The sequence below is a fragment of the Dendrobates tinctorius genome, unplaced genomic scaffold (genome assembly GCF_039654945.1).
Source record: "Dendrobates tinctorius isolate UK_male_01 unplaced genomic scaffold, ASM3965494v1 ptg000093l, whole genome shotgun sequence".
Taxonomy (NCBI): Eukaryota; Metazoa; Chordata; class Amphibia; order Anura; family Dendrobatidae; genus Dendrobates; species Dendrobates tinctorius.
The window spans coordinates 3,655,033-3,674,512 of record NW_027361761.1 but is presented as its reverse complement, the minus strand read 5'-3'; the positions used below and the strand labels follow the sequence as shown (position 1 = coordinate 3,674,512).

Here is a 19,480-nt window from a genome sequence, read left to right as displayed (position 1 = left end):
TAAAATGAACCTCCTTCATCTCCATTCCTCAGTACAGCGTGGCGTCTACTTCCGCGAGAAGGTCACATCGGGACACAGTGGTAAGCCAAACATGTGAAACGCGCTGTGCACATACTGTGCGCCTCACATAACGCCTCGTCAATAGCAAAGTGTTCCTCTAGAAATAATATCCGCTGCTGCTGCAGCCAAAAATACACAGAAGACTGATCCTTGGTGTAAGCCTTCTGTTACGTGCGGTGGGGTGAGGTGCGGAAACAGACCTCGACTGATCCCACCTACCAGAAAATGGTCAGGTTTTCGCGCTACAGGCATTTTTAAAAGTTTGAGAACTCCCACCCCCCACCCATATCATTTTTATTAATACAAACCTATACCGTGAACATTTACATTTTTATTAAACACATCCTTGCTCTATTACAACCAAACAATGCAAAAAATACATCCATGTCCCCATTTACAAAATTAGTGATCATCGTCGCACCCATTGGTCATTGTTGCTGTAGGGATAGAACTCCTGAACCCCAGAGACGGCTCAGCACAAGCTCTCGGCATATTTTAATATTTACAACATCACTAACTTTCGGCGAACATGAACTTATGGAGATAAAATGCAAAGCAAATGCCCAATACAATATGTTCACTAGATTTGTACATTTTTCCCCCTACACATATACTTCATTGTTGGTTCATAATTAATCAAATATCAAAAATAAAGTGAGGCGTATGTGTAGGAGAAAAAAAAAATTTTTTTTTTTTTTTTTTTTTTACAAATTTAACTTTGAAACATCCAGGTCTATTTTTATTAATAAAAAGTGGAACGACTTCAGTTTAGGGGCGCTCAGAGTAGATGCCGGGGTGCACAGACGCTCAGAGCAGACGCCGGGGCACGCAGACGCGATTCAGTATCTTCCGGAAATGATTGGAATTATTTGTAACATATTCAAGTATTAATAAATCAAGTAACATATGCAACCCTAAGTTATAGAGATTGTTCATGGAAAAAAAAAAAAAAAAGAAATGAATAACTTAAAAGAAACTGATTTTTCATGATTGGTAAAGTATAATAACAGGATAAGAAAATCAATTTCAGAGATGAAAAATTTGCCATCAAATTTTATACTTGCAATTTTAAAATGTAATATTAGTACACTTAAGATAAAAGTTACATTTCCAAAGAAAATGTAGAACATCCATACTGCTCATGCTTTACAGGGAAAAAAAAAAGCCCTTTTATTTAAAATAGATTAAAAAAAAAAAGTTTCATTTTTTAATTGTACCAGTCTGCAGTGAGATCCTCAGCTCCCTCTAGTGGTGACTGCAAGCAATTTAGATTCTATAATTTAGTTCTAGGTCTGGTGCTGTGATCGCTGTAAAGAACATTGGATCAATAAAAAGATTTTCAATACTGGTTCATCCACTTTGAATGGACAAGTAAATGTAATGTAAGTTCTTGAAGTAGTTGAATTGTTCATAAAAAAAAAAAAAAAAAGAAGAATATAATAATGCAACCTAAAGAAAAAAACATTTAAAATTTTTGGGCAGGGCTGGAATCACAGCCAATGGGACCCCAACATGGATTTTAATGGAGATGGTTGGTCAACTCCATTGTTGGGGTCATTTTGGCCAATGACATGTTTATTTCCCCCCCCCCCCCCATTGTTTTGGCTAGCATCAAACTATATACTTAGTCAGGTTATATTTTAGCACCTGGTTTCCGCAGCTTAGCAGAATGTAACCTGCAGCCACCCAACAGTTGTACAAGAAGTCTACCAAGGTGTAGAATTTAGAATGTGATAACTGAAGGAGGTGCAAGTCCGATAACCCTACACTGACCCCAAAAACACACATCTTCAAGTAATAAAACATTGTTCCACACACTGGCCTCATGGGGAGACTTACAATGATGAAGAATATTAAAGCTTTCCTCCATGAAATGGATGACTAGTCATAAACACTTGTATCAGCATCGTATACCAGATGGTATGACAGACACCACAATGATGCATTGAGAAATAAGGTTTCCCCAAGGTGAAATCAGCTGGCCTGGGCAGCAAGACATTCGGGGTTCAAGTAGCCCAGCATGGTGGTGACCAGTTCTGGCAGGTCATATTCGTGTTTCCAGCCCCAATCATTGCGAGCGTTGCTGTCGTCAAAGTTCATCGGCCAACTATCAGCTGAGAGACAAGGAGGAAATATTAGAGCTGGAGATCCACCAGGTTATGACTTCTAGGACTAGGTACAAGGCTGTCAGTTTTTGAGTTAAACCCTTCTACAACAACCACCCTCATTAGGTCACAAAAAGTTGGAGACCAGTGGTATAGACCATGTACTCACCAATGGCTTGTCGGACCGCATCCATATTGTACACAACCTCCAGCTCAGGCAGGTGTTTCCGCACTTCTTGGGCCAGCTCTTCGGGGCTGAAGCTCATGGCATTGATGTTGTACGTCCTCATGGTGAGGGATTCTGCTGGTGCCTCCAGCACCTCCATCGTTGCCCTCAGACAGTCATCAATGTACATCATTGGCAGACGAGTGTTCGGTTTCAAGTTACAGACAAATCGACCGGTTTTCATAGCATCGTGGAATATCTGTACTGCATAGTCTACATGGAGAAGAAAAAAAAAAAAACCACATATGGATGAGGTCCAGTTACTGGATTGAGAAGAACATCTCCAAGTTCTCCAATCTTCCGTAGTCATCAACTCTGTTTAAATGACCTGAGGGTCCTCTGGTGAGGAAAAATTGAGCAGAAAACACTCGTCATCTCCAGTACAAAGATTGACTTTGAGACAAAATCGGAAGAATGTGAAGCAGAACTGCTCTTCTTAAAAGGGTTGTCCCCAACGCCACATGATGCATGCAAAGATCATAAGTCAAGATGGTCTATACTTAAAGTGTAAAGACACTTTCAGAAAACTTACAACTCAAGTTTTGAAGGTTGGGGAGAACAGAGACCACAACAGATAGCTGAAAGGAAAGATCTGGATCACACAGTCAGTATCTGCTCTTTTCGGGAAGGCATGGATAGCAGATGATGAGCTTATAGGCTTTACACTGAACCAGTCTACGATTGGAAAGAGCTAGCATTTTGACTGAACCCTTCTACACCTATTCAGCGATCAGTGACCTCCACCAATCAAAGCCTGCCGACATGTCTATATAACATGTCAAACGCCCTCTGGATTGCACTACAGCATTGACTATTCTGAGATTGATCATTACCAGTCGTTCCTCCTCCAGGTTGGGAATCAGCAGAAATTATGCCAGGATAGCGGAGACATCGGAAGTCAAGGCCATACCGGTAGTGATAGTACTGTTGGATAAAAAAAAGAAAACAGTCATCCCCGTCTAGTACGGACTACAATAACCTCTTCTCAGCCTGATTCACAGTATTTGCCCTCAGACTGATTTTTTATTTTTTTTTTTGGGACGGGTTCTTCCCTGGATTAACAGATCTATGCTAACATTAGTAATCTGAAAAATCAGAAGAAAGATGGTCGACAGGGAGGGAGGTATAAATAGACCATTCTATGGCCAGAAAATGTGCTGCCAGTTCCATCTGAGCATCACCAGACAGATTTCACAAGATGGAAATGCTGGCCAGATATGAATTGAAGCCCGTACAACCAGTGGGAAGGCATCGTACCGGCATGACCTTCATGAACGTTAATGAGTAATCAACAGTTTGACGACACTGGTGACAACGTATCTGTGCAATAAGGGATGACCTATTTGGGAAAGACATTATCAGGGCCATGGCCTCAGGCGGCAAGTTCAAGCATCCATCGCCTTAGTGACTTTTCAGTGAACTATCCAGTGCTGAAGGTTTGTTTCATTTTGGAATCACCCCCAGGTTTAAGGTGGTCCTCCCCACTACTGACGTGCTGATTAACAATGCTATCAACGTGTTCTCAGGCTTAGCACAGCCTCTTGGCCAAGAGTTGCGCTGTATGCGAAGGAAACTAAGTGGGCCATAGAGCCAGTTGGGAGTCCCATGGACAGGCACGTGATGGGAGGAAAGTCCCCCATTAAGCTTCTTTACCAAGAGTTTCATAACCTCAACTTTCCGTGGACACACAGTTGGCTCGGAGAGAGCATATGTCAAACATAGGTGCCCATTCACCAGCCATAGATCCAACATTGTGGATATCTCTTAGGGGCACTCATACTGACCGGAGTCTGTTTTGCCATACGGTAGGGATTTGGCTTGCTCTGGCAAGGTCTCCAAGACTCTAAAAATTTATTTCAAACCATTACCGCCACAAAAAGAGGAGACCTCCATGATAGATTCCTTTTTTGCATTGATGTTTAGGATAGGACAAGGTACTTGAAATAAAGCAACATGGGCAAAAAAACCATTTACCCCTTTAAAAAAAATACAACAAGAAAAAAAAAAAAAAACAAAAAAAAACACAAACACACATTTTTACCTCTCCCATTAACTCCGCATGGACTTTTGAGACCCCATAGATGGTCCTCGGCCTCTGAATACAAAGGTCAGGAGTCGGGTTTCTTGGAGAGGTTGGTCCAAATGCCCCAATGGTGCTGGGCACAAACAGACGTAGCCCATGCTCCGCAGCTATGTCCAGGATATTGTGCAGACCTGAGGACAAGACGACTTTACATTAGTCCCACTAATACAGGGAGGCCAAATCCCTAAATCCGGGCACCAACGGCTGCACCCATCTCACCAGTTATATTGACCGCTCTGGCCAAAGGAACGTTTGCTTCGCCGACTGCACTGAGCAGGGCGCTGTAGTGTATTAACCAGGTGATCCGATTGTTCACCACAATCTCACGGAGATTTTTGTAGTCCAATATATCGGAATAAATAAAGGGTCCTTAAAAAAAGAAACAAAAAAAAAAATGAAAAAAAAAGTTACAAAAACTTAATTTAGCACCGATCTTCATTTGCTTCCGGAAAACATATCTAAGGTTGTATGTCAGATGATCAGTCGGCACTGTAACAGAGGGGGCGCTCTCTTAATTTAGGTGTCCTTTAAATTACCCAGAGCAACTGCAAACTGTGTGGCATTTAATCCAGAAGCAACATGTGGCAAAAAAGAATAAGCGGGCAATCAAATCTGGTAATGCTCAGCCCAAAGGGGAAGGCAGAGAAGTAAAAGCGTTAAGATAGAAAATTTGGAAAAGGAGCCACGCTTTATTCCATCGTTCCATAAGGAATGAATAAACGACAGCCGTTTCGCGTAAACTATGCTTCTTCTGGAAGAAGAGCCAGAAGAAGCCTAGGTTATGCGAAACCGCTGTCATTCATTCCTTATGTTTCCGCTCTCATATAACCACCGAATAAAAATACACTCCTTTTCCAATTTTTCAATCTTCCAGTTTTTATTTTTTTTCAGAAACCCTCCTAACAAAAAGGGGATTATCCAAAGCCGACCACCTCTTTAATCCCGACCCATGATCTATTTGAGTTCCACACGGTGCTGTATTGTACAGCTTTATTATATCCTTACACAAATAATTGACACTTACCACTATAAAACACATTGTCCGGAGGTTTTCGGATGTCGGAGAGGATCACGTTGCTGTTGCCAAAACGTTTCCTGTGACCAAAGAAGGAAAAACTCAACTACTGACAGACTGCAATACAAGAAATGCCACACCGACTATGGTACTTTTAAGTCTAATTACAGAGACTTGAAAGAGGATTGCAAAAGATTAAAAACGTGTGCCAACGCTGTCAGCAGGTTATGTCCGGTATTGCAGCTCAGCCCTATTAACTTCAGCTGCAATACCACGTTTAACCTGATGACAGGTGTGGCGCTGTCTCTTAGAAAAAAAAAAGCTGGAGTGCAATGATCGTACCTCAGTAATTTAGCAAGTCCAACTCCCAGTTGACCTAATCCTCCTGTAAAAGAACAAAAGCACAAGCATTAAATATGTGAACCTCCCCACCCTCACTACAGGACTAGGGGGCTCGTGGCTCCTGGTCCAACCCCACCCCTAATATTGTACACAGAAAACAACCAATGAGTGGTGTGAGTGAGGTTATACACAGCTCAGTATTCCGAGCTCTGCTACATTTACAGCAGAAAAAAAAACAAAAAAAAAAAAAAAAACTAATTCTATAACTACTGCTGCACTCAGTAAACTAAGTGACACATCACTGGAATCAGGGAGTCTGCCCATACATCATGCTACAGTCAGATTTGCTTTAGTCTGCAGATAAATAACATTAAAATCTTGTTGCTTTACTGGAGCAGTGCCTACAGGGAGAAAATAAACTTGGATTTTCCCTGCAGCTGGTCACTCCAGTCATCAAGGCACAAATTGTACAGTGAGTGGCGGCTGTAGTCAATCCCTGGCAGGTACATCGACGATCAGCTGTTCAGAGTGTATGCAGAACAAGCTGTTAAACTGTGAGGGGCTGACTACATCCATGCTCATAGTATAGGGAGCCAGGAAGAATTTTAATGTTATTTACCTGCAGATTAAACTTAAGATATGGGGGGGGGGGGGGGGGGAGGCAAAGAGGGCGATGTGTAAAAAACAGGAGTGATTCAAAGCCAAAAATCAAGAGGTCAACATTTTTTTTTTTTTTTTTTTTTTCCCCCGTCCCAAAAAGGTGAAAAACTGAACAATATGCAGGGGAAAGGCAGGGGAGGACAATAAGGAGACAGGCAAGGGAGGACAATAAGGAGACAGGCAAGGGAGGACAATAAGGAGACAGGCAAGGGAGGACAATAAGGAGACAGGCAAGGGAGGACAATAAGGAGACAGGCAGGGGAGGACAATAAGGAGACAGGCAGGGGAGGACAATAAGGAGACAGGCAAGGGAGGACAATAAGGAGACAGGCAGGGGAGGACAATAAGGAGACAGGCAGGGGAGGACAATAAGGAGACAGGCAGGGGAGGACAATAAGGAGACAGGCAGGGGAGGACAATAAGGAGACAGGCAGGGGAGGACAATAAGGAGACAGGCAGGGGAGGACAATCGTGAAGTTTTGCTGTTGTGTAGAAGACTGACAAGTGAAACATGCAGATAAAGAGAAGGACAGGAGAAGCGATGAGGTTGAGGCATCTTACCAGTGATCAGCACCCGAGGGTGGTCAGCCTCCGAGAAGGACACAGAGTGGAAGCTGGCATCGGATGTCACCTGACGGGGAGAGAAGCCAATGAAGCGGACAGAGGTGACAGTCTGACATCCGCACACAGGGCTCCGCAGCACCTGTTTCACCGTCCTCGTTAACGTCCGCACGACAGGCATCTCTGAAACAGAGGAAAGAGACAGACCCAAGGGGTTAATGACACGGGGAACGGTTTTATGTTTAAAACAAGTGTTTAGGATCTGACAGTTACAAATTGTAACATAAATGACAAACCAGAAAAATGATTAAAAAAAAAAAAAAATAATAATAATAATTATATAAAAGTAGACACTCCCAGACAATGTCAAGACTGCAAAACATTACAAAAGTCTCTGCCGCCCCCCACTTCATTTAGTAGTGGAGACGGTGCATGTTATATTTGTATATTTGCAGGATGGGAGCATACATGGTACGTGCGGAGTGAATGCATCTGGCAGCCGAATAGTTAATGTCCAAATTAGGAAGCCGCTCTCTTGGTCTCAACTTGCTAGCGTGGCAATTGGAAAGTGGACACGTAGGGGGAAATCACCTAATCCCCAAGCAGCTCACAAAGAGCCATTTCACCGTGTCCTTGCACCATCAGCTCACACCGGTACCAGGAGTTTATACATCACCAAATTGACTTTTCTTATCTAAACTTCTTATAATAAAAGAAAAAAAAATAAATAAACCATGAAAAATCATTAAGTGATACATGTCTACAGCAGATTATATATCCATCATAGAAGTGCCCATTGGGAACTTCTGGACCGCTGGCACTGCTGGAGTGCACAGGGCTGGTTTGGGTTCTCAGCTGTTCTACAACTACAGGTGCCAGCATGACCAACAAGCTATGGGCTATGAAGGCATCCAGCCACTATGCTAGGAGCACTTATTCTATTTACTGAGCAAACCTGGGACTCGGAGCAGGAGAGTCACGCGCTGGAGATTTATGCAGAAGATACATTGAAAATGTTTACAAATAGTAATAAACAAAAGTGAAAAATTCTACAACTTTCCATCATACTTGGTGTTTGATTTTTTTTTTTTTTGTAATCATTTTATAAAGCCCGGCTTGTCGTCAGCGACTAGCAACAATATTGTTTTTACATTCGCAGATTGGACAGACCCAAGAGCTGGCTACAAGGAATACGAAGTACGGTACTCGCCTGCCATGTTAGTTTGTTACAATGTATCAATCAGTGCAACTAAAAAGTCTCAAGAGGGTCCAGACTGGATGCAATTTTACCAAACACTCACCTGTGAGAAGAATATGTATTCGACCTACAGCATTAGTTTGCTTCAATGTATCAGTGCAGCTAAAAAGTCTCAAGAGGGTCCAGACTGCGTGTAAATAGGAAGGTTCCCATTCACTGACATCAAGCAGAGATATTGACAATAAGGAAGAAGAGAATCTAAGAGTTTAAGAATTTCTTCTTTCCATTTTATTTGCACAAGACAGGAAACCCCTAGAATTAGACGACTCGTCCCTGTCGACAATCATACAATTATACAGCAACACATCCTGTATGTAATTACTAGGAGTTTCCAAGGCTCGGCCGATTGGGCAAGTGCTAGTAAAATGTATAGATCCCTTCCGGTGACAGGAAAGCCCCATGTCAACCATCTCAGATCTAGAAAACAAATTCTAAGAAGACCCCCCTGACTCCATAGGGCTGGGTACGCTTTCTAGGAATATACCATGAATGGTCTACATGACAGCAGGGTCTATAAGAGGAACATGTCCCAGCTATTTGTGTACAGGAAAACCTATAGGAGGAGCGATGTTAAAGGGCAACTCCAACTGCCCTGTACGAGTCACATCAATGGGACTAGCACATGTCCATACCCAAAAGCAACAATCAGCTACTCCCATTGGAGCCAGTCGCTTCAAGTCATAAAGTCAAAACCGGGACCATGACTGCAGATCATTTTAGTTTGAGGTTCTGTGAAGCCACAAAGAGTTAAATTGCGGCAGTAATTAAGGGGACAGTTCACTATACCCCGAGTATCCGATCAGGCATTAGATACACTGCATAGTCATACGATAAAAGACAAAAAAAAAAAAAAAAAATTATATATATATATATATATATATATATATATATATATATATATAGTGACGTGCAAGAAGCAGAGGCTGCAGCATCGTCCCCTCTTACCTCACTGGTGTCTGCTCCCTGCCCAGAGGAGTATGTCTGCCTTTTATAGGACACATCCTCTAAATGTGACCAATGGGGAGAGGAGAGGGGGTGGGAGTTGTCCCCTACGTCACAAGAGCAGGGTGGAGAGGAGAGAAGCCGCACATTACAACCACACACGTCTCATCAGCTGCAGAGCTGCATCCCATGAGGTGGTGACCCTTGTGACACCCTGAATCATCTGCTGCGGGAATCAGTTTCTGGGAACCAGGGGCGGACAGAAAACTCATGGGACCACATAACAAAAGTAAATAAATACATATCCCCCATCCTCTGGAATTCCCTGCCCCAACACGTCCGACTGTCAACCACACTCGGATGCTTCAGACGGAACCTGAAAACCCATCTCTTCAGGAAAGCCTACAGCCTGCAATGACCCCGCTGCCACCTCAACACTACTGGAGCTACCGCCTCACCAACACTGGAGCTGCTGCAACCCCCCAACCTGCTGTCTCCTTCCCCACCATCCTACAGAATGTAAGCCCGAAAGGGCAGGGTCTTCTCCCCTCTGTATCAGTCTGTCGTTAGTTTACTGTAATTTGTATGTAACCCCTTCTCATGTACAGCACCATGGAACCAATGGTGCTATAGAAATAAATAATTTACACATTGGGGTCTCAGAGGCATATTACCTAACTTTTAAAGCCACAGGGAAAGGGACATATTGTGCCACTAAGTGATTTTGGCCATATTAAACCCGCCCCCCCAGTGGTTTCAACCTCAATACCCTTTTCATAGCCCCCGTGAAGTATGATGCCAACAAAAATGCCCCCAAACACAGCATAATATCCCCCACACGTACAGTAAGATGACCCCACAGACCCCCATGCACATTATGATACCCCCACACGTACAGCAAGATGACCTCAGTCGCCCATGCACAGCATAATACCCCCACACGTACAGTAAGATGACCCCACAGTCCCCCAAGCACAGTAGGATACCTCCACACATACCGCAAGATGACCCCCACAGTCCCCCAAGCACAGTATGATACCCCCACACAGCAAGATGACCCCACAGTCCCCCACAGTATGATACCCCCCCACAGCAAGATGACCCCACAGTCCCCCATGCATAGTATGATACCCCCCCACAGCAAGATGACCCCACAGTCCCTCATGCACAGTATGATACCCCCACACAGCAAGATGACCCCACAGTCCCCCATGCACAGTATGATACCCCGACACATACAGAGAGATGACCCCACAGTCCCCCATGCACAGTATGATACCCCCCCACAGCAAGATGACCCCACAGTCCCCCATGCACAGTATGATACCCCCACACATACAGAGAGATTACCCCACAGTATGATACCCCCCCACAGCAAGATGACCCCACAGTCCCCCATGCACAGTATGATACCCACACATGTACAGTAAGATGACCCCACAGTCCCCTGTGCTGTGACATCAGAGCAGAAATGCCCAGGGAGATCGATGGAACGGGGAGCTGACTGCTTACAACTATATTTGCATCCATGTCGGTCCCCCAGACTAAATGGACCACAGAGGCCATAGTCTGACACTATTAGGCGTTGCATTTGTCCTTGTGCTGGCCGTAGGCCATCAGTATTGATCCCAGACAACCCCTTTAACTATGGAACTACAAGTACCTGCATGTTACACCAGCTTACATAGTAACATAGTTATTAAGGTTGAAGGGAGACTAAGTCCATCTAGTTCAACCCATATCCTGTCCTAACATGTTGATCCAGAGGAAGGCAAAAAAAACCCCATGTGGTGAACAGTAAGCTTCACATTGGGGAAAAAAATTCCTTCCCGACTCCACATACGGCAATCAGACTTGCTCCCTGGATCAACGCAATATTAAGGAAACTAGTGTATATACCCTATAATATTATACTTTTCAAGAAAGGCATCCAGTCCCTTCTTAAATTTTAGTAGGGAATCACTCATTACAACATCATATGGGAGAGAGTTCCATAGTCTCACTGCTCTTACAGTAAAGAATCCGCGTCTGTGAGTATGCTTAAACCTTCTTTCCGCCAGACGCAGAGGATGCCCCCTTGTCCCCGTCACAGGTCTAAGAGTAAAAAGATCATTAGAAAGGTCTTTGTATTGTCCCCGCATATATTTATACATTGTAATAAGATCACCCCTAAGCCTTCGATTCTCCAAACTAAATAACCCCAAGTGTAATAACCTGTCTTGGTATTGCAGACCCCCTAGTTCCCTAATAACCTTGGTCGCTCTTCTCTGCACCCGCTCCAGTTCAGCTATGTCTTTCTTATACACCGGAGACCAGAACTGGACACAGTATTCTAAGTGTGGTCGCACTAGTGACTTATATAGAGGTAAAATTATGTTCTCCACATGAGCATCTATGCCTCTTTTAATGCATCCCATTATTATATTTGCCTTTGCAGCAGCTGCCTGACACTGGCCGCTAAATGTGAGTTTGTCGTCCACCCATACACCCAGGTCTTTTTCAGTGACAGTTTTGCCCAGTGTTTTACAATTAAGCACATAATTATACATCTTGTTCGTTCTACCCAAGTGCATGACCTTACATTTATCCCCATTAAAGCTCACTTGCCATTTATCAGCTCAAGCTTCTAGTTTACATAAATCCTCCTGTAATATAAAATTGTCCTCATCTGTATTGATTACCCTACAGAGTTTAGTGTCATCTGCAAATATTGAAATTCTACTCTCTATGCCCCCTACAAGGTCATTAATAAATATGTTAAAAAGAAGCGGGCCCAAAACTGACCCCTGTGGTACCCCACTGCTAACCGTGACCCTGTCCGAGTGTGTTCCATTAATAACCACCCTTTGTTTCCTATCCCTGAGCCAGCTCTTAACCCACCTACACAGATTTTCCCCTATCCCCATTGTTCTCATTTTATGTATCAACCTTTTGTGTGGCACCGTATCAAAAGGTTTTGAAAAGTCCATATACACCACGTCCACTGCATTCCCCTTGGTCCAGTCCAGAACTTACCTCTTCATAAAAGCTTATCAGATTAGTCTGACAGGAACGGTCCCTTGTAAACCCATGGTGATATTGGGTCATGAGGTTATTCTTCTCCAGATACTCCAGTATAGTATCTAAGAAAACCCTCCAGGATTTTACCCACAGTTGAGGTTAAACTTACTGGCCTATAAATTTCTGAGATCAGTTTTTGTCCCCTTTTTGAATATTGGCACCACATTTGCTGTACGCCAGTCCTGTGGAACAGACCCTGTTATTATGGAATCTTTAAAGATTAAAATAATGCTCTATGACTGTGCTTAATTCCTGCAGTACTCGGGGGTGTATCCCATCAACTACAAAGCTTAGTGCAAATCCTATAATTACTCCACTGGCTGATTGGGAGCCAGTAGATTTAGATACAAGGCGGGGGGAGGGTGGGGAATTTATAAAGAATGAAGTCCTATTCACCCAATAAAAGGTGTGACAAAGTGTAGAGTAACTAGAGTTTTATGCATTTTTTTTACTATTTTGCAGGCACTTTACTTAGCTGCAGATTCGGAGACCCCCACCAATTGCTCAAGAGGGCAGAGAAGTGTGCAGCATGGAAGGCAGGAGCGTATAACACTGCCCGAGCGTGCACACAGTGTGGAGTATGGATGCCATATGCATTCTACTGCATCTGTACTACTCAACTGTATGCGAACGCACAAGCTAAGGCATAGTGGAGGTTTCAGTAACCAGACCCCACCGATCTGCAAACATGCAAGTTGCCTTCAAAATAGAAAGTTCCACGCTGTATAATAAATATTGGAAGTATAGTCATATGACTCAGCATTATTAATATATATATATATATATTTTTTTTTTTTTTTTTTTAAATCACAGCAAATGTTCTAGATTTTCGTAAGATTTGACAGTAGCTGTAATCTGCAGAATGACCATGTCTGAATACAGCCCTGGAGAACAGTAGGAATCAGAATATGCTACACAGAACATTTGATTACAAACAACTTCTCAGAAGATACCGTCTGCCATTTGCGACCATTATATGATTTTTGTTCTGCATTTTTCACCAGTTCTCCCCTCTGCAGGTTGTAGCTATAATTTTCAATTTTCTCTGAGCTAGTGGGGTGGAGTCCAGCTACTATGAGGTCTCATACACAGTACAGAAATATGTGGGGGATTTCTGCTCTCCTGACTGTTTGTAACTCATGTTCAGAAGCAGCAAGGATGACATTATACAGGACGACTGAGCAGTGTTCCTGTGCATCCAGACCTGGGGTGAAATAACCCTTACTAGAAAGTTCTAGCACATTTCTCTAACTCACTGTTCCTCTCCCCTTAATAGAGCTCAATAGCATCTATAATCTGATCCCTCCTTGAGCTGGCAGCCCATTTATTCATTTTTATAGAGCAAATGGTGAGTTCAGGGAGAAAAGAAGTGGCTCAAAAGTGGAGAAAGGATATTTCCCTGATAAGACTGAATACAAAGAGCATTTTCACTGAAAGATCATTGTGTTCTTCGTCAAAATTGATAACGAGCAAAAAAAAAAAACGCATCTTCGTTGGGTGAAAAATGTTTCTGCTGCCCAAAAAAAAAATTATGGCTCTCAGCAGCGCATCATCCTGTGTAAACAGGACTCAGATTACCAAGAACAATGGTAACCTATGTGCACTGATCGATCTGATACACAGATTCATAAAAAAAAAAAAAAATTATTATATATATATATATATATATATATATATATATATATATATATATATATATATATATTTTAGAAAGTTTAGCACTTGAGCTCCATAAGGAAAGCACTTTCCCACCACTCCTAGAACAGTCTGTATTCCAGAAACTTGAATATGATTAACCTGTAATAACCTGGCAGATTATAAGTTTCGAGGCAAAGACAGAAGAGACAACCAGAGCAACAGGAAGGTGCAAAGGAAGAGTATTAGGCTACGTTCACACGTTGCGGGTTTTTTTCCCCCAAGGCAAATTTTAAGCTGCCTTTTACAGTGCCAGCAAAGTCTATGAAGTTTCAGAAATCTCATGCACACGCGTTTTTTTTTTTTCCTGACTGACTTGGAAAACTGCTGCGTTTTTGCAAAGTGCAACATGTCACTTGTTTCGGCGTTTTTCCACCCGTAGGGATAAAAAAAAATAAGTGCAAAAAAACGCAGAAAAAACACTCACTCAGTTATCAATTTTTGCTGTGTTATTGGTGCAAAAACCTCAGGTAGATAAATCAGGCTTTTTTTGGGAGCCACTAAACTTTATAAACACAAGGAGACAATAAAATTATAGCAAAAAAAACCCAAAGCAAATGTGAACACAGCCTTACCTGAAGTTACTGGGCATTATAATGTGAAGCCCATGGCACCCATCAAGCGGAAGAGGGCTGACACTACCCGCAGCCCATCATTAGGCACTAGACCGGTGCCAGCCATCACCCACCATGCTTGGCACCTACACTGCACTGGTGGCCACAATTCTCATTCCTGAAGAGTGCAGGTGATCTACCCTCCTGCAAACCAGGATCAGCCGGCTGTTGACTGATCTTATAATATTATGGGTATCATTATTCCACCTACTCATCTGGCAGGCCGCTCTCTCGGTTCTTCCTTACCAGAAACCTTCATCAGGCTGCTGTTGACGGACCTATTGTTATATGTTATTGTCCCACCTACATCTGCAGAACACACGGGCTTCACCGGTAATTTAATGGATTAGTTAAAAAAGTGAACCCAGACTCCTGCCAACTTCTAGGAAATCATCAGGCTGCTGTTGACTGAGCTTAATATAATGTGCCTGATTCATCATTGTATTTCCGCCAGTTTGTCGGTGTGAATACTTCTCAATTAGTGACGATTTGTTGCATATTATAACAATTTACACCTTTTTCTCCGCCAAGTTGTCTTTGATTTTCAAGTCACTGTGCCTTTTCCAGATGTTTCCGACAGATTCATGAAAATAGATTTTTTTTTTTTTTTTAAAGTCTCAAAATGTGGCGCATCTCTACTCCAGACTCGCACCACCACTGCAGGGAATTTACTTTAGTTATTTTGCAACATTTCGTGAACCAGGTGACTTTTGAAGTTGAAAAGTTGCAAAACCAGTTAAAAACTTGAAAGAAAAAAAAAAAAAAACGAAAAGAAAAGAAAAAAAAAGAAAAAAAAAAAAAAGAAATTATATATATTATATATATATTCCCCCCCCCCAATGTCATCAATCTGGTGCACACTGTTCATAAACTTTGCACCAAGCCCATTATTATCTGTATATATACACACAGATAATAATGGGCTTGGTGCAAAGTTTATGAACAGTGTGCACCAGATTGATGACATTTGGGGGGGGGGGAACCATACTATATGGGAAAATCAAAAGGCAAAAAGGAAAATTGAAAAAACAAAGTGGAATATTATCTCACCTACTCATCTGTCTGTGACCCCAGACTTCAACTTTTTGGAAACCTTTGTCAAGCTGCTATTGACTGATCCATGATGTCATGACACACTACTGCCCACCATTAGGCAGGACTAGGGGGCAAATAACTGGACAGGTGCGAGCAGTCACCACCACCATGCTTGGCATCTGCATTGCCTTGGTGCTCAGCGCTTCATTCTGACAGGTCCCATTTCTGAAGCGTGCATGGTCTTCACGAATTCAGTCATGATCCCTGAAAAAAGTGAATCCAGCCTTTTTCTGATTCCTGAAGACCACCATCAAGCAGCTGTTGACTGATCTTATAATATTACTCTGTGCCCCAGATTAGCATGTTACCCACCAACGGTCCTGCACCATACATGATCTATGTTAGGACTTTTATGATTTTAAAAACTATGAACCCTGCTTCCTTCCAGGAAACCATCATCAGGCTGCTGCCAACTGGTCTTATTTGTACATGTCTGCTTATAGCATGATATATTATCCCTCCTATCCAGAGTGCATGGTCTTCATCAGTTCCTTTATGGATTACTACAGTAGTACACCAAGCCTTCTGCTCCTTCCAATAACCATCACCAGGCTGCTGTTGTCTGACCTTAACATCACTATATGTCTCCAATTTGTGCATTCTCTCATAAGTGCACAGTTTATCAGTTCTTTTATGGCCATAAAAGAAAAAAAAAAAAATAAATAAATAAGGAAGAAGTGCACCCATCCTTCTACTTACTGGATGCCTTCATCAGGCTGCTGTTGTCAGATCTTAATATGCATGTGTCCAGTTTGGTTTTTTTTTTTATTATCTCACTGTGTGCACAGACTTCATCGGTTCTTTTAAGTCCATAAAAAAGGGAACCCATCCATCGACTTTGTTAATAGGTGCCACTCCTGGCTTTCTTGTATTAGCCATCTCTTGATGGTTTAACCCTCCTTGGTCTGGCTTATATGTGCAGCCTTTTTTTTTTTTTGCGATTTTGCTGCCCATCGTGGCCCCACCTTTATGCTACATTTATAGGAGCTATTTAGTGGCTTTTTATTATATCCCACTGAACTTAGAACTCCGCTATATTGTCTCTTGGATCGCACATTTGCGTCAATAATGCTTAGTGTATCGTTCTCATGGCGTCTTTGGGGATTCCAGCATTTGCCCATTTCTAAATATTTATTTCTGGTCCATGTGAGTACATTCATTTCCAGGACTATATGCACATGTGAAATATTGGCTATTGTACTGCTCCTCAAGCCTTTGGGGGGGGATCCACTAGTAGGATATAAATGTTATTTCTTCAGTTTGCATTTTTCCAGCAGGTCTTGGGGGGGGGGGATCCAGGAAAAGGATATGACGGTTATTTATTAGCATTTTTTCTGCCTTCATATATCAATTTTCTTCTTGATTTATGTGACCACTTTTGTACATCTGTGATTATAATTGGGTCATCTTACTTGTGACCGGTTTGTGGTGCAGGGGGCACATTACATCATTGAGGGCTCAGGGTCCTAGTTTTCAATTCCATTTTTTGGTGTGTGTTTTTCTATGACCAATTGAATAAAGTATTTCAGATTTTGTAATATTTTTTTTTTTTTGGGTGATCCCTGGTGTGTAGTAGGTCTCTCTTCTCTCTCGCTCTGACACATATTTTTGATGTACTCCAGGTTTGTATCCCATTGTTTATTTAAATTTGATGGTGCCCTTCCGTCCCTTGTATTCTTGATCGGGCTGCTGCTGACTGATCTTTTTTCCTTATGTGTCAGACTAGGTTACTAACACCTTGTTATACCAGTTCTTGTCTTTATGGTGTCATTTTCATTAACCTCCTCCCTGCCCTCTATAAACATAATAGCATTAGAGTCCATCAGGCACCAGCAATAGAGGTCTTTATTTATTAGCTAGCCTGCTTGTTGACTGTTTCCACTTACAGCTAAACCTATGTAAATATAGATATTACAAAGCTACAAGAATGTACAGTTACTGATTATGTAGCACAGTGCAGACCAGTCGGTTTTCATGGTAATGCCAAGACTAACCGCTGGAGAACCAGACAGAATCTAGATTTGGTATTTTTTTTCTTTTTTTTTCAAACCATTTACTCTATTCAGTCGTGGACCAGATTAACCAGCGAGATGCTGGATCAGACTACACAGTTTGTACATACTGTCAGCGATCACATAGGATAAGCGAGCAGCCGCCACAAACCGGTGACAGGACAACCAGCTAAGACCGACCGCCACCTGCTGAAACCATAAATAGGATAAACAGGCCACCCTCTGCCCCGAAGCAGGTGCAGCCCTCCACACACCTTTACGCAAGGCTCAGCAGTATTGCATTTGCGCCTGCGGGTTTTTTTTTTTTCTTCTAATGTTCACCATCATGGGCAGAGTTTAGGGTTTCTACATAGTTTAGACTGATTCGTTAATTTTAAACTTTTCAAAAAAAAAAAAAAAAAATATTCATCTCATTCCTACACCAGGAATTATTTTAGCACTTTTGTTTACTTTGAGCCTTTTTTGTAGAACAGGAAACTTTTTATTCTAAAAAGGCGCAAAAAAAAAAAAAAAAAAAAAAAAAGAGAAGGACTTAATAGTAATGATGACTCAGGCCCACTGAGACTACGTCACCATGTAGAGAGTACATTATATATATTTTCTCATTCGTGAAATGCCTTTGTGGATAAATGTAAATAATATTTATTATTATAAATAATATCACACAATTCAAATTCATTTTTTGGTATATATCAAAAATGAAAATTTAACAAACTCAAACTTTTTGAGGACATTTTTCTTTTTCTGCATCCTTTTAAGTGCAACTTTTAAAAAGTCACAAATTATTGGAAAAAAGAAAAAAAAAAAAAAAAAAAAACACCCAAACATAAGGATCAAGAAAAACTTGTACATAATGGCAGCCAAAAAAAAACAAAACAAAACAATGTAAATGAATGGAGCGCAGAGAGACAGGGCCAGGTTTGTCATTCGCCGGCTTCTTTAGTGCAGCGGGATGACTCTGCAGCCTGAAGCTGGAAACTGAAGTCACTACGACAAACCCGGCTCTGCCACATCTCCGCACAGCATCAGCCCATATACGATATTCCCACCAATATTCCCAGGACACAATGCGATAAAAAGCAAAAATTACCTTGAAAATATTTGGGCAGTCCCATCCCCACCATTTGTAAGACCTCTGCTTGCTGTCAGTGACTGGGAGATTCCGGATCCCATTAAACCTGATGCTAGCCTCCAGTCTCAGCACTGATCATGGCCCCTGGCTGCAGATCAGGCCTGCACCGACACACTGTAACAACCCAGCACTATTACTTCTGGATGTGCTAGGCCCTTTCTGCGTTTTTCTCTACACCCATGCGGTATATTTCTCTGCACCTTCCAGATCCCATCCATCACTGCTGGATCAGAGAGTTTCCTCCTGCTGATATCACAGCCCAGCCATCATCTAGGGATCCACCTCCTCCATCAGCCCTCACCATACAGGCACTGCCCACATGTTTCACGCTCACTACCGCATGGTGTGCACCGTTACTTATCCGGCTGCGGCAAATGTCACATTTAACCCCTCCAGACCCTACTTGTTCCTGTAGTGCCACATCACAGCACGATCACCTGTGGCAGCCACTGACCATCTTACCTCTGCGATGCAGTAACAATCCGGTTACTTCCCCCCTATCTATACGACCCCAGCGCTGAGAAGCCCCTCCACTATCACCTCACACAGCGCATCCCCTATATGCCGGCACCGTACCACGTGTACCTCAGCCCAGCACTACTCGGCGCTGCTGATTGGCT

General features: G+C 42.4%; 1 protein-coding gene across 2 annotated transcripts; it reads right to left on the bottom strand.

The window, feature by feature from the left end:
* Window positions 1-371: 371 nt before the first annotated feature.
* LOC141098518 (L-threonine 3-dehydrogenase, mitochondrial-like) lies at window positions 372-19,478 on the bottom strand. 2 transcript variants are annotated; one of them, XM_073586380.1, is made up of 9 exons: window positions 19,323-19,478; window positions 7,053-7,235; window positions 5,832-5,874; window positions 5,499-5,569; window positions 4,694-4,843; window positions 4,433-4,605; window positions 3,225-3,315; window positions 2,335-2,604; window positions 372-2,174 (listed from the first exon to the last, which is right to left on the bottom strand). In XM_073586380.1, exons 2-9 carry the CDS (start codon window positions 7,231-7,233, stop codon window positions 2,035-2,037), a joined length of 1,119 nt encoding a protein of 372 aa, XP_073442481.1. In that variant the 5' UTR covers window positions 7,234-7,235; window positions 19,323-19,478; the 3' UTR covers window positions 372-2,034. The 2 variants fall into 2 exon arrangements, with proteins under 2 accessions (XP_073442481.1, XP_073442480.1); XM_073586379.1 differs by lacking the exon at window positions 19,323-19,478 and adding an exon at window positions 18,819-19,230.
* Window positions 19,479-19,480: the final 2 nt, after the last annotated feature.